Source organism: Xenopus tropicalis, chromosome 6, assembly GCF_000004195.4.
Source record: "Xenopus tropicalis strain Nigerian chromosome 6, UCB_Xtro_10.0, whole genome shotgun sequence".
Taxonomy (NCBI): Eukaryota; Metazoa; Chordata; class Amphibia; order Anura; family Pipidae; genus Xenopus; species Xenopus tropicalis.
The window spans coordinates 142,891,548-142,906,959 of record NC_030682.2 but is presented as its reverse complement, the minus strand read 5'-3'; the positions used below and the strand labels follow the sequence as shown (position 1 = coordinate 142,906,959).

The 15,412-nt window shown below is 39.9% G+C and overlaps 1 protein-coding gene across 1 annotated transcript in view; it reads right to left on the bottom strand.

The window, feature by feature from the left end:
* The window catches only part of efr3a (EFR3 homolog A), a 96,870-nt gene that overhangs the window by 54,717 nt on the left and 26,741 nt on the right, over positions 1–15,412 (bottom strand). Inside the window, exons 2-4 of the mRNA XM_031903528.1 lie at positions 10,830–10,906; positions 3,089–3,216; positions 403–553 (exon numbers count right to left, since the gene is read on the bottom strand). Of these exons, the coding sequence (XP_031759388.1) occupies positions 403–553; positions 3,089–3,216; positions 10,830–10,906 (356 nt within the window). The remainder of the gene's footprint in view (positions 1–402; positions 554–3,088; positions 3,217–10,829; positions 10,907–15,412) is intronic.

Below are 15,412 nucleotides of genomic sequence, written 5' to 3'. Positions count from 1 at the left end.
GAATACCAAACCAAATCCTGGATTCAGTGCATTCCTAAACAATACGGATGATGTGCAGTTTTTGAATATCTAATTAAAGAGTTAATCTTAAACTTCTTATAAGCGCTTTTTTACTTATTAATTCTGCATCCGTACAAGGGGTTAAAACTGTATAACATTACATTTCCAACAAGTCCTAAAAACACTTCCAAAACACATAATGTATTTTTAAAATACCTGTAGAATAAAACAGTGCTTAGTGATGTCACCAGAGTCATGTGACTAAATCTACACGTGTGTGTCACGTGACAAACTTACACTTGTTTGTCATGTGAAAATCTACACTTGTGCTGAGAATGTCTAACTACAACTCCCAGTACCCCCCCACTAGCCACATCGGACTGGACCCGTGTGATTTCTTACAGAATTTGTTCCGTATATCTGTAGTTTGGGCTCCCCCGACTCCAGCAGCTTTGCCACCATGTGGAGGAAGCTCTCGACAAAGGGCTTGATGCTCTGGGAATGGCACGCCATGAGGAGCTGGTCCAGCGCTTCCATCGCAATGAACACATTCCTAAATACAATAGACAAAATAGTCTATGAGAGATACTGCATTAATCACCAAAGGGATAAGCCCCACTCTTCTTAGAAGGGCTTGCCCACCTTTGTACAATCATTGCCATATACATAGTTACCAAATAATGTGCAACTGAGGAGATATTCACCCTCTGCTGATCGTTCACTTCTACACAGACCCTGTGCTGGCGTTGGCGGGGGTCAGTGACCACTAAAAACACTACAGTTATTTACTTCTTTATATGATGTCACACATACTACTGGCAGCAGACTTAACATCTATTGGCTGGGCCCCTTGTCAGTCTGACACTGCTTCCTGTGCTGCAAATCTAACATAACAGTATGTTACATTAGTGAGTTGGTTTGCCTATACGATTGCAAGGGAGACGTTAACCAATGACTTTTCAATTTATGCAACAGGTTAGAGTGCAGAAGCAACCAATGAATTCATTGGTCCAATAGGAAAAAAGGAAGGGCGAAGCCATGATGATTTAAGCATACAGGAAGTTCTCAGCGTGCCAGGTTCAAAATTGGCCATTCCCATCCCTTCTGAAAACTGATCAGAGAGGCAGGAGAAGGACTGATTTATAGGAGACATATTGGATAAATGGGAAAACCCCTGTATTTGTAGGCAATTATGAATAAATATATGGTGCTAAACAATAATCCTATCTGTAAAAATGGCCCCCTTATTGGAGCTCCCTATAGATCCTGTCAGTTCTCTGTCCCTGTTTCAAATGAAGGGTGGGTGTGTCCTAACGGTCCCTGTCAGAAGCACAGTAGGAGGGGGAGAGCCAATCACAGCCCTGCACTCACACAAGCAAAGACAGGCTCCAGTTCCCTATCAGGTCAGCCTGGCTGCTTATTGGTTCCTATCCTACAGTGCCTGTACTGAGAGCCGCCGGCCCCAATGCAAATCCAGAGAATTCAGCCAGCAGGAAGTGGAACAGATGGGCGGGACTAGTGGGGTTTGGTGGAATTTCTCAATAAATCAGTAAAAAAAACACAACTTTTTAAGCATAATCCTTCTATATTTAGAGAAGTACAATTCCCTGGTACATTCTTAATTTTCATATGATATGTCTCCTTTAACAGGTATAAAAAGTAGCTTTTACAGTGGCCAGTGGTACTTTTTATGGAAAATGGATTTTCTAACACGCTGAGAGCATTGTTGGTGGTTTAATAAAATTTGGACATTGAAAGTGAACAACCCTTTCAAAGGGGGAGAATAAACCTATATATATGCTCAGCATGGCTATCTATGAGATGGTTATAAACCTATATATATGCTCAGCATGGTTATCTATGGGATGGTTATAAACCTATATATATGCTCAGCATGGCTATCTATGGGATGGTTATAAACCTATATATATGCTCAGCATGGCTATCTATGGGATGTTATAAACCTATATATATGCTCAGCATGGCTGTCTATGGGATGGTTATAAACCTATATATATGCTCAGCATGGCTATCTATGGGATGTTATAAACCTATATATATGCTCAGCATGGCTATCTATGGGATGGTTATAAACCTATATATATGCTCAGCATGGCTATCTATGGGATGGTTATAAACCTATATATATGCTCAGCATGGCTGTCTACGGGATGGTTATAAACCTATATATATGCTCAGCATGGCTATCTATGGGATGTTATAAACCTATATATATGCTCAGCATGGCTGTCTATGGGATGGTTATAAACCTATATATATGCTCAGCATGGCTATCTATGGGATGTTATAAACCTATATATATGCTCAGCATGGCTATCTATGGGATGGTTATAAACCTATATATATGCTCAGCATGGCTATCTATGGGATGGTTATAAACCTATATATATGCTCAGCATGGCTATCTACGGGATGGTTATAAACCTATATATATGCTCAGCATGGCTATCTACGGGATGGTTATAAACCTATATATATGTTCAACATGGCTATCTATGGGATGGTTATAAACCTATATATATGCTCAGCATGGCTATCTACGGGATGGTTATAAACCTATATATATGTTCAACATGGCTAACTATGGGATGGTTATAAACCTATATATATGCTCAGCATGGCTGTCTACGGGATGGTTATAAACCTATATATATGCTCAGCATGGCTGTCTACGGGATGGTTATAAACCTATATATATGCTCAGCATGGCTATCTACGGGATGGTTATAAACCTATATATATGTTCAACATGGCTAACTATGGGATGGTTATAAACCTATATATATGCTCAGCATGGCTATCTACGGGATGGTTATAAACCTATATATATGTTCAACATGGCTAACTATGGGATGGTTATCAGAACAGCAGAAAAGAGATCCCTACCCAACAAGCTTGCACTCTATGAAGAAGAGGAAACACTAGCAGAAGGGTTAATGTAAGTGCATAAATAGGGGAGTAAATCACCAAGTGGGATAAAATAGTGATGGAATTTGCTTAGTCGACAGAGGAAGCCAACGTCCAGCAGCAGAAAGGAGTCTAAAGAGTAAAATAATTTTCCACTAACCCATAGCGGTGCCTCATAACATCTCTGCTCAATCTTTCAGCAAGGTAGGCGCCGATCCGATCCAGTTTTTCTGGGGCAGAAACTGCATAGAAGGTAAGCTTTTCCATATCCGCTTTGACAAGTCCATCCTGTAACAGAATGGAAAAACACTCTTACATTATGTCATGGCAGTCAATAAAGAATGGAAATAGGAGAAGAAATTGTGTATCAGCCCAGACGCTCAGCAGCCCTATAACAGTAATGACCCAGGCCTCTTAAAGTTGCCCCCGGCAGCTTTGGAGCATTAGACCAACTTTTGTGTGTCAGTGGCACTGCACGTGCTCAGTGGGCTCTGAGAAGCTAAGGCAAATGGTGTGCAATGGTCAGTGCAAAGATGGGATGGGAGTGCATTGGCTTCTCTCTACCTGCTTGTGCACCCTTACCCTAACAATATTCTTTGTTGAGGTTTAGTTCTCCTTTAATACTTACCAAAAAAAATAAATGGACAACCTGTGGAACAGGGAGACTAATCCTTCAGGGGCTCCACACAGATATCAGTGTTTGACATGCAGTGCTACAGTATCAAAGGGGGGCAACTCTCTAATAGAGATGGGGGGCTTTGGACATTACACAGATGCTAGTAAATCTTCCACTTGTCCTCAATTTCTAGTACAGGTATGGGACCACTTATCCAGAAACCCATTATCCAGAAAGTTAAGAATTAGAGAAAGGCCATCTCCCATAGACTCCATTATAAGCAAATAATTCAAATTTTTAAAAATGATTTCCCTTTTCTTTGTTATAATAAAACAGTACCTGTACTTGATCCCAACTAAGATATAATTACCCCTTATTGGGGGCAGAACAGTCCTATTGGGTTTATTTCATGGTTAAATGATTCCCTTTTCTCTGTAATAATAAAACAGTACCTGTACTTGATCCCAACTAAGATATAATTACCCCTTATTGGGGGCAGAACAGCCCTATTGGGTTTATTTAATGGTTAAATGATTCCCTTTTCTCTGTAATAATAAAACAGTACCTGTACTTGATCCCAACTAAGGTATAATTACCCCTTATTGGGGCAGAACAGCCCTATTGGGTTTATTTCATGGTTAAAAGATTCCCTTTTCTCTGTAATAATAAAACAGTACCTGTACTTGATCCCAACTAAGATATAATTACCCCTTATTGGGGGCAGAACAGCCCTATTGGGTTTATTTAATGGTTAAATGATTCCCTTTTCTCTGTAATAATAAAACAGTACCTGTACTTGATCCCAACTAAGATATAATTACCCCTTATTGGGGCAGAACAGCCCTATTGGGTTTATTTCATGGTTAAAAGATTCCCTTTTCTCTGTAATAATAAAACAGTACCTGTACTTGATCCCAACTAAGATATAATTACCCCTTATTGGGGGCAGAACAGCCCTATTGGGTTTATTTAATGGTTAAATGATTCCCTTTTCTCTGTAATAATAAAACAGTACCTGTACTTGATCCCAACTAAGATATAATTACCCCTTACTGGAGGCAAAACAATCCTATTGGGTTTATTCAATCTTTAAATGGTTTTTAGTAGACTTAAGTTATGGAGATCCAAATTATGGAAAGATCCCTTATCTGGAAAACCCCAGGTCCCGAGCGTTCTTGATAACAGGTCCCATACCTGTACAATGAATGAACTAAACATTTTTCTAAATATCTCGGGGGTGCTTGAAAAGTACATATTTTGTTTGTTTATCAGAAGACAGAGAAAGCTATCTTTCAGAAAACACAATAAAAAGCAGCAAAAATGCAAATTAAATTCAAACCCCGCTTACAAATCCAGGGCAATTTTTGTTTCTCCCTCAGATACACAATAGAGATAAGCCGGGTCTTGGCTATAATGTGTTTGGCTGTACTGAGGATTGATGAGAATAATTTTCTGTTTGCTCTGGGGAGCTGAGGATTTTTGTTTTTTAATGCTATTTAATAGTTTTTATAGGACAGAGCAGGCATGGAGTGTCTCATCGGAACCCTACTCAGGAGCAGAAGGGAGATTTACCCCCCAGTTGTGGATTAATGTGACCCATCCAATGCATTCCTATACAGGGAACTCTGGGTATCACTCATGTATTATAAGGGATAATGTACCCCCTACTGTAAATGATAAGGATATTAGCAGTCACTGAGGGGTTCTGTGCCCATACTGTAAATGATAAGGATATTAGAACTCACCGAAAAGTTATGTAATCATTTACAGCACAAGGATGCAAGGTGGGTACTTCTAAATAGATGATTTCTAATAATGGTTTGGAACAGAGGAAACATGATCAAACATTAAGGCTGAAGTATGGCTTGCTTATTTAACTGTATTATATGTAATTGTTCCTAAATTATCCACCATATCAGGAACAAGACCATTTCCTCTAAAGAGTTTTGCTAAGGAATATATATATATTTACAATAAGGACAGACTAAAATATTGACAGACAAATCGAGTTAGTTGGCCTTGAGAGTTAACATTCTTTGTCCTTTCTGTTTGTGAAACCCACAGCAGTAAAGGAGACATTCAGCTTACTAACCCCCCCCCCCCCCACACCTTATGTTGTGTTGTTTGCTGCCTGGGGAAGTTGGGGGTGTAACAGGGTACCTGCCTGAGCTGCCAGTGTGTGACAACGAGTCTTTGCTAAGGATTCCATAGGGGCTCAGAGCACGGCTGTGACCAAACACTGCCACCAAGAGAAAGGTCAATAACAGAAAAGGATGATTTTATTGCTACCAACATTACCCACATGGGATAACAAACAGCACGATAAGGATGTTACATCTCCCACCATAGAAACCACTTAGACATTTCAATATCACCCCTGTTCTGTGCCATTCTGGGTGTGGGATCAAGTGAGAAAAAGTACACTTGTTAAATAATGCCAATATTATATATTACAGAAAAAATCACAAATTTATTAGAACAAAAAAAGTCCTGGACTTTTTTTGTTCTAATAAATTTGTGATTTTTTTTTTTGCAAAGTCCCTGTGTGTGCGGCTCACTGTCTGTGTAAAAAAATTTTTTTGCCAGCACCTTGGGTGTTTGGACCCTTTTAGGGTGTGCTCCATTTGGTTCTGTATATACAGTGGAGGAAATAATTATTTGACCCCTCACTGATTTTGTAAGTTTGTCCAATGACAAAGAAATGAAAAGTCTCAGAACAGTATCATTTCAATGGTAGGTTTATTTTAACAGTGGCAGATAGCACATCAAAAGGAAAATCGAAAAAATAACTTTAAATAAAAGATAGCAACTGATTTGCATTTCATTGAGTGAAATAAGTTTTTGAACCCTCTAACAAAAAAAGACTTAATACTTAGTGGAAAAACCCTTGTTTGCAAGCACAGAGGCCAAACGTTTCTTGTAATTGATGAGCAAGTTTGCGCACATTTTAGGAGGAATGTTGGTCCCACTCCTCTTTGCAGATCATCTCTAAATCCCTAAGGTTTCTGTCTCTGTGCAACTCTGAGCTTGAGCTCCCTCCATAGGTTTTCTATTGGATTAAGGTCCGGAGACTGACTAGGCCACTCCATGACCTTAATGTGCTTCTTCTTGAGCCACTCCTTTGTTGCCTTTGCTGTATGTTTTGGGTCATTGTCGTGCTGGAACACCCATCCACGACCCATTTTCAGTTTCCTGGCAGAGGGAAGGAGGTTGTCGTTCAGGATTTCACGATACATGGCTCCGTCCATTTTCCCGTTAATGCGAATAAGTTGTCCTGTGCCCTTAGCAGAAAAACACCCCCAAAGCAAAATGTTTCCACCCCCATGCTTGACGGTGGGTACGGTGTTTTGGGGGTCATAGGCAGCATTTTTCTTCCTCCAAACACAGCGAGTTGAGTTAATGCCAAAGAGCTCTATTTTGGTCTCATCAGACCACAGCACCTTCTCCCAGTCACTCACAGAATCATTCAGGTGTTCATTGGCAAACTTCAGGCCTGCACATGTGCCTTCTTGAGCAGGGGGACCTTGCGAGCCCTGCAGGATTTTAATCCATTGCGGTGTAATGTGTTTCCAATGGTTTTCTTGGTGACTGTGGTCCCTGCTAATTTGAGGTCATTAACTAACTCCTCCCGTGTAGTTCTAGGATGCTTTTTCACCTTTCTCAGAATCATTGACACCCCACGAGGTGAGATCTTGCGTGGAGCCCCAGAGCGAGGTCGATTGATGGTCATTTTGTGCTCCTTCCATTTTCGAACAATCGCACCAACAGTTGTCACCTTCTCTCCCAGCTTCTTGCTAATGGTTTTGTAGCCCATTCCAGCCTTGTGCAGGTCTACAATTTTGTCTCTGACATCCTTGGACAGCTCTTTGGTCTTTCCCATGTTGGAGAGTTTGGAGTCTGCTTGATTGATTGATTCTGTGGACAGGTGTCTTTTACACAGGTGACTAGTTAAGACAGGTGTCCTTAATGAGGTTGACTAATTGAGTAGAAGTGTCTAACCACTCTGTGGGAGCCAGAACTCTTAATGGTTGGTAGGGGTTCAAAAACTTATTTCACTCAATGAAATGCAAATCAGTTGCTATCTTTTATTTAAAGTTATTTTTTCGATTTTCCTTTTGATGTGCTATCTGCCACTGTTAAAATAAACCTACCATTGAAATGATACTGTTCTGAGACTTTTCATTTCTTTGTCATTGGACAAACTTACAAAATCAGTGAGGGGTCAAATAATTATTTCCTCCACTGTATATATATATATATATATATATATATATATATATATATATATATATATATATTATGGCCGGCACACCCTTAAAATTCAAAAAAATGTTTTATTGAAAACTCATTGTTTAAAAACCAACGTTTCGGTCCTCATTAGGACCTTTATCCTTGATAAAGGTCCTAATGAGGACCGAAACGTTGGTTTTTAAACAATGAGTTTTCAATAAAAATTTTTTTTGAATTTTAAGGGTGTGCCGGCCATGGATTATTTCATGCTAAATACTCAGATTTTGGCTGTGCACCCCACAGAATACTAAAAGCCTTGGAGTGCAGACACCATCAGGACTGATATATATATATATATCACACACATATACAGGTATGGGACCTGTTATCCAGAACGCTCGAGACCTGGGGTTTTCTGGATAAGGGATCTTTACATAATTTGGATCTCCATAACTTAAGTCTGCTAAAAATCATTTAACCATTAAATAAACCCAATAGGGCTGTTCTGCCCCAATAAGGGGTAATTATATCTTAGTTGGGATCAAGTACAGGTACTGTTTTATTATTACAGAGAAAAGGGAATCATTTAACCATGAAATAAACCCAATAGGGCTGTTCTGCCCCAATAAGGGGTAATTATATCTTAGTTGGGATCAAGTACAGGTACTGTTTTATTATTACAGAGAAAAGGGAATCATTTAACCATTAAATAAACCCAATAGGGCTGTTCTGCCCCCAATAAGGGGTAATTATATCTTAGTTGGGATCAAGTACAGGTACTGTTTTATTATTACAGAGAAAAGGGAATCATTTAACCATTAAATAAACCCAATAGGGCTGTTCTGCCCCCAATAAGGGGTAATTATATCTTAGTTGGGATCAAGTACAGGTACTGTTTAATTATTGCAGAGAAAAAGTAAATCAGTTTTAAAATTCTAAATTATTTGATTAAAATGGAGTCTATGGGAAATGGCCTTTCCGTAATTCGGAGCTTTCTGGATAACGGGTTTCCGGATAAGGGATCCCATACCTGTACCAGTCTATCATGCAGACCGGTATCTATTATACCGGTTTTAAGCCATGTATTTTCCTGCACAGAAAACACACACAATAACTAGAAAAAACCCCTATAAAATTCACATTTCATAAAAGGAAAACAAATATAATACATCCCAGCTCCTTTAAGCTGCTTATACTTTTATCCTGCGAGCACATTTACCCATTCTAGTTCAGCAATCTGTTCTGCAGTTATATAAAAAAAAATAGAATCATCTAAATGAGGCTGGAGCAGGGAATTTAGATGCATAATGTGGAGGAGGATGTTACCTTCTGTTATTGCTTAAAGCTAAATGCCTCCAGGGAAATTAGCTCCACCAACCATTTCAGAATTAATTTGCTCTGCTGATCAATGCACACTGCCGTACTGGTGTCAAATCGAAGTTTTATTGTGGGGATGATGGCATTTTACTTCATTCGAAAACTGTGCTAAGGTCATTTTTACATTTTGTAGACTTGGGGGGGGGGGGGTTTCTACATCTCAATAAAAAAAAAAACGGCATATATGTAGCGTGTTAACGTAGGCGGGTACCGTGCCACTTTGCCACCAGAGAACGAGTTGAGGGCTGGGGTTAAGGATCGGCTCGGTGCTGACCAAGCTAATTAGTATAGAAAAGATAATGATTTTTTTTAGAACCTTTCCCAGCTTACACACCCGCTCCTATGGCTCTGTCAGAGATTTCTAAATAGGATGTGTGCGACCTGAAGGGCAGGCTTGCTAACCACTGGGTTTACAATATGCTAAGCCCGTCACCAATTAGCTGCAAGGGTCAGAATAGAGCAGTGTGGGTAGCAGAGGGGGGGTGTATGTATGTGTGTATATGTATGTACAGGTATGGGATCCCTTATCCGGAAACCAATAATCAAGAAAGTTCCAGAATTAAAGAAAGGCCATCTGCCATAGACAATTGAATTATTTGCTTATAATGATTTCCTTTTTCTCTCTAATAATAAAACAGTACCTGTACTTGATCCCAACTAAGATATAATTACCCCTTATTGGGGGCAGAACAGCCCTATTGGGTTTATTTAATGGTTAAATGATTCCCTTTTCTCTATAATAATAAAACAGTACCTGTACTTGATCCCAACTAAGATATAATTACCCCTTATTGGGGGCAGAACAATCCTATTGGGTTTATTTAATGGTTAAATGATTCCCTTTTCTCTGTAATAATAAAACAGTACCTGTACTTGATCCCAACTAAGATATAATTACCCCTTATTGGGGGCAGAACAGCCCTATTGGGTTTATTTAATGGTTAAATTATTCCCTTTTCTCTGTAATAATAAAACAGTACCTGTACTTGATCCCAACTAAGATATAATCACCCCTTATTGGGGGCAGAACAGCCCTATTGGGTTTATTTAATGGTTAAATGATTCCCTTTTCTCTGTAATAATAAAACAGTACCTGTATTTGATCCCAACTAAGATATAATTACCCCTTATTGGGGGCAGAACAGTCCTATTGGGTTTATTTAATGGTTAAATGATTCCCTTTTCTCTGTAATAATAAAACAGTACCTGTACTTGATCCCAACTAAGATATAATTACCCCTTCTTGGGGCAGAACAGCCCTATTGGGTTTATTTAATGGTTAAATGATTCCCTTTTCTCTGTAATAATAAAACAGTACCTGTACTTGATCCCAACTAAGATATAATTACCCCTTCTTGGGGCAGAACAGCCCTATTGGGTTTATTTAATGGTTAAATGATTCCCTTTTCTCTGTAATAATAAAACAGTACCTGTACTTGATCCCAACTAAGATATAATTAGCCCATAATTCCAGCATAATGTGCTTACACTGCGCCCAACGCAACTTGCCTATGATGCACCAATAGGGGTGTGGTTAAATCTCTATGCATCTCCGGTTTTACCCCTTTCCCAACACATACCAAGCAAGTTCACATAGTTAGTTAGTGTTTCTGAGGTGCCACTACATGGATACGGATATACAATTTGGGGGGTGGTTGGAATTAACAATATAACTTACCCTGGGATCTTCAGGAAAGATGTTATCCACCAGGCGTTTGTAGCGCGGGCGTAGTGCCCCACAGCAACCACATATACCTGAAAAATATTTTGATAATAGACACATTAATCCTCTGAAAGAGCTTTCTTAAGGACAATAAAGTCAATATATGCAGTTGCATCAGTTTGTGTATTGAAACAGAACTCGGGGAGCAGGTATGGCAGTTACAACTACTGGTGCGGGAGGTACCACTGCCGGTGAGGGAGGTACCACTACTGGTGCGGAAGGTACCACTACTGAGGTACCACTGCCGGAGCGGGAGGTACCACTACTGGTGCGGAACATATCAGAGGGCTTCACAAAAACTTAATTTTAAGCAAAAATAAAGTAATTTTTCTATACAGCCTTGTCATGCACTCTGAAAACCAGGGACACCAAAGACAGGTTAACAAGATAACACCTGTACCCAACAAATCTCCTGAAGGATTTAGCTGCCTGAACCGGAGATGAGATCCATGTTTATGCCGCTATCACTGTTCTGCCTTGGGCTTATAGAAAGTGCCAGTGGAAAACCTGCCTTTATTTTAGCAAAATGGTCCCTGCTGGTACAGTTTAGGGCCTGAGATGTGATTCTCCTTTAATGCCACCTGTGGTTAGCGCAGTCCAGCATCCCAGGAACTCACTGATCATAAACCCATAACCTATTGTCATTATTTTTTTCTTTTATTAGTTAGGACTTTATTTTCCATTCAGGTCTTTCTCCAAATCATCCTTCAGTCTCAATGCCGGCATGCTACGGTCAGTTTGAAAATGTGCAGAAGAAGAAATTATTAAATTATTTCAAATGCGCCATTAGTGGAGACTTTTTAAATGTTCTTGTTGTGGAACTGTCTACACCATAAAAGTGACTTTAAAGAAGAAGGAAAGTCATTTTGGCATTTTACTGCCAATACATTCCCCACATTAGTGCCACCTAGAACACCCTATTTATTCTGCAGAAAGCATTACAATACCAGAGTAAAGAGCCCTAGAAGCTCCCTCTGATAGCAGCTGCCATTTTAGCTTGGTCTTAGTAGCTTCCTGCTGCAGTTATTGCCGTTGGAATCTCAGATCACACATTCCTAAGGGAGGGGAAAGTGAGTTCTTATGCATTCTTATGGGAGGGGGAGAGGAGAGAACTGAGCAGACTCAAGCCCCAAACCTGAAGCCCTAAAAGAGAGGAAGTCCAATACCAACAAACATGTTCCCAAAAATGAGACAAGAAATCCTGTGTTTCTTTTGATAGAGGACTCAGTACAGCGTTTCTGTGAGTGCTTATGGCTGTAGTTACATAGACCTTTCTGATAAAGCTTACTTAGTTTTTACCATTCCTTCTCCTTTAAGGGCAAGTATAAAAATCATAATCCTCGTGTGTGTAACCAAATGAAATGCATCTGCAATAGAAACCCATTAATAATAGTTACATAGTTACATAGGGTTGAAAAAAGACCTGTGTCCATCAAGTTCAACCCATCCAAGTAAATCCAGCACATCTAACCCACACCTACCAATCTATACACTCACATACATAAACTATAAATACAACCACTAGTACTAACTGTAGATATTAGTATCACAATAGCCTTGGATATTCTGATTGATCAAGAACTCATCCAGGCCCCTCTTAAAGGCATTAACAGAATCTGCCATTACCACATCACTAGGAAGGGCATTCCATAACCTCACTGCCCTCACCGTGAAAAACCACCTACGCTGCTTCAAATGGAAGCTCCTTTCCTCTAATCTAAAGGGGTGACCTCTGGTGCGTTGATTGTTTTTATGGGAAAAAAGAAGAACATCCCCCAACTGCCTATAATCCCCTCTAATGTACTTGTACAGAGTAATCATGTCCCCTCGCAAGCGCCTCTTTTCCAGAGAAAACAACCCCAACCTCGACAGTCTAACCTCATAGTTTAAATCTTCCATCCCCTTAACCAGTTTAGTTGCACGTCTCTGCACTCTCTCCAGCTCATTAATATCCTTCTTAAGGACTGGAGCCCAAAACTGCACTGCATACTCAAGGTGAGGCCTTACCAGGGACCTATAAAGGGGCAAAATTATGTTCTCATCCCTTGAGTCAATGCCCTTTTTTATACAAGACAGCACTTTATTTGCTTTAGTAGCCACAGAATGACACTGCCTGGAATTAGACAACTTGTTATCAACAAAAACCCCTAGATCCTTCTCCATTAAGGATACCCCCAACACACTACCATTCAGTAGATAGTTTGTGTTTATATTATTTCTACCAAAGTGCATAACTTTGCACTTATCAACATTGAACCTCATTTTCCAGTTTGCTGCCCAGTTATCTAATTTTGTCAAATCGCTCTGCAAAGCGGCAGCATCCTGCATGGAACTTATAGTTTTGCACAATTTAGTGTCATCAGCAAAAATAGAAACAATACTGTCTATGCCCACCTCCAGGTCATTAATAAACAAGTTAAACAGCAAAGGCCCAAGGACTGACCCCTGCGGTACTCCACTAACCACACTGGTCCAATTAGAAAATGTTCCATTTACAACCACTCTTTGTACTCTATCCTTCAGCCAGTTCTCTATCCAATTACAAATATTATGTTCTAGGCCAATATTCCTTAATTTGATCATTAACCTTCTGTGAGGTACTGTATCAAACGCTTTAGCAAAGTCCAAGTAGATGACATCAACTGCCATTCCAGCATCAAGGTTCCTACTCACCTCCTCATAAAAGGCAACTAAATTAGTCTGGCAAGATCTGTTACGCATAAAACCATTCTGGCACAAACTAATAGTATTGTGAACTGCAATGTATTCAAGTACCCTATCCCTTATTACCCCTTCCAAAAGTTTTCCTACTACTGATGTCAGACTAACAGGCCTATAGTTTTCAGGCTGAGAACGGGATCCCTTTTTTAATTCTCTACTTTATTTTTTTTTTTTTTAATTAGAAGCCTTCGTATTTAGCCTCTTATGTTATTCCCCTGAAATGAGCTCTGATCACAGCTCCTGTAAACCTACAGGCCCAGTGGCCGTCCTGATGTGAAATAAAGCAGGGGACTGCTCTGTACCGGACTTGAGAAAAAAACAAAAGCAGGGACTTTCCTATACCGGACTTGAAAAAAAAAAAAAAAGCACAAGAGTTTGTTTACTGGATTGTCATTGGTCAGTTGCTGATAGGAGCAAGTCAGGCACAGAGTAAGAAAGTGAAACATGGAACATACGCGTGCCAATTCCAAGTGATATCAGTAGGAATCCATCAATTCCTATGAATGCTAACATGCCCTAGAAACGTCTCGCTGCTTACAACTGTGCCGAGAAAGAAATACAACAGCAAGAATATTAAAATGAGATGTCTTCTAGTGGGCTGCCTTGGATCTCAATCATAACAATCCCGTCTTTGACGTCAATACACTGCTTCTTCCCACTCTTAAACTCATTAAAGTCTTGCGCTAATGGTAATATATTTATTATTTAGCAAGTCGGCATACCAAGGAGCATACTTTTCCAGCAACAAGGTAGCAGCAGCAGCTTACCTTAGATAACCTAGAAAAGTACAGTGATTCCTTCTACACTTATTTTCAGTGAAAAATGCCCGAGATATTAGCCTGACCTGTCTGCCTATCAGTGGTAGATCTGTAATTTTTATTTCTTACTGATAATGAACAGTGCCCAACCGGTAACGGCAGTTTGCAGACGGACATTTTAAGTTGAAGTCACTGATGAAGGTCTAACTTTTCATTCATAACAAGGATACAGATATCAGTATACTTTGATGAATCGACATAGTAAGTTAGGTTGAAAAAAAGACATATGTCCATCACGTTCAACCATAATGCCTATATAAACCCTGCCTACCTGCTAGTTGATCCAGAGGAAGGCAAAAACCCCATCTGAAGCCTCTTCCTGACTCCAAGATGGCAATCGGACCAGTCCCTGGATCAACTTGTACTAAGAGCTATCTCCCATATCCCTGTATTTCCTCACTTGCTAAATACCCACCCAGCCCCTTCTTAAAGCTATATAATGTATCAGCCAGCACGACTGATTCGGGGAGGGAATCCCACAACTTCACAGCTCTCACTGTAAAAAATCCTTTCCGAATATTTAAATGGAAGCGCCCCTTCTTCTAAACGGAGTGGGTGCCCTCGTGTCCGTTGGAAGGACCTACTGGTAAATAAAGCATTAGAGAGGTTAATATATGATCCCTTTATATATTTATACATAGTTATCATGTCCCCCCTTAAGCGCCTCTTCTCCAGTGTAAACAGGAGAAGCGCCTCTTCTTACCAGTGTTCTGCCATAGTTTCAAGAATATCCAGGGCAGTAAATAAATCTTTGGTCCAAATCTCACCCTAACTAACCTGCAACCTGGGCTTTCACGTGTACTAGAACAAACAGGAAGTCTCACAAACAGAAAATCTCACACATCTCAACCTTCAGGATGAGAACGTCCTTCTTCAGTTCCAGGACCAGGGCAGCCAGGCCAACAGTTTTGAAACCACAGTGTAATGGATACAAAGTCATTAGACAGTAAAAAAGTTACAAAGTATTCTGCAGCTGGGAAATTTTGGACTATTCACTAT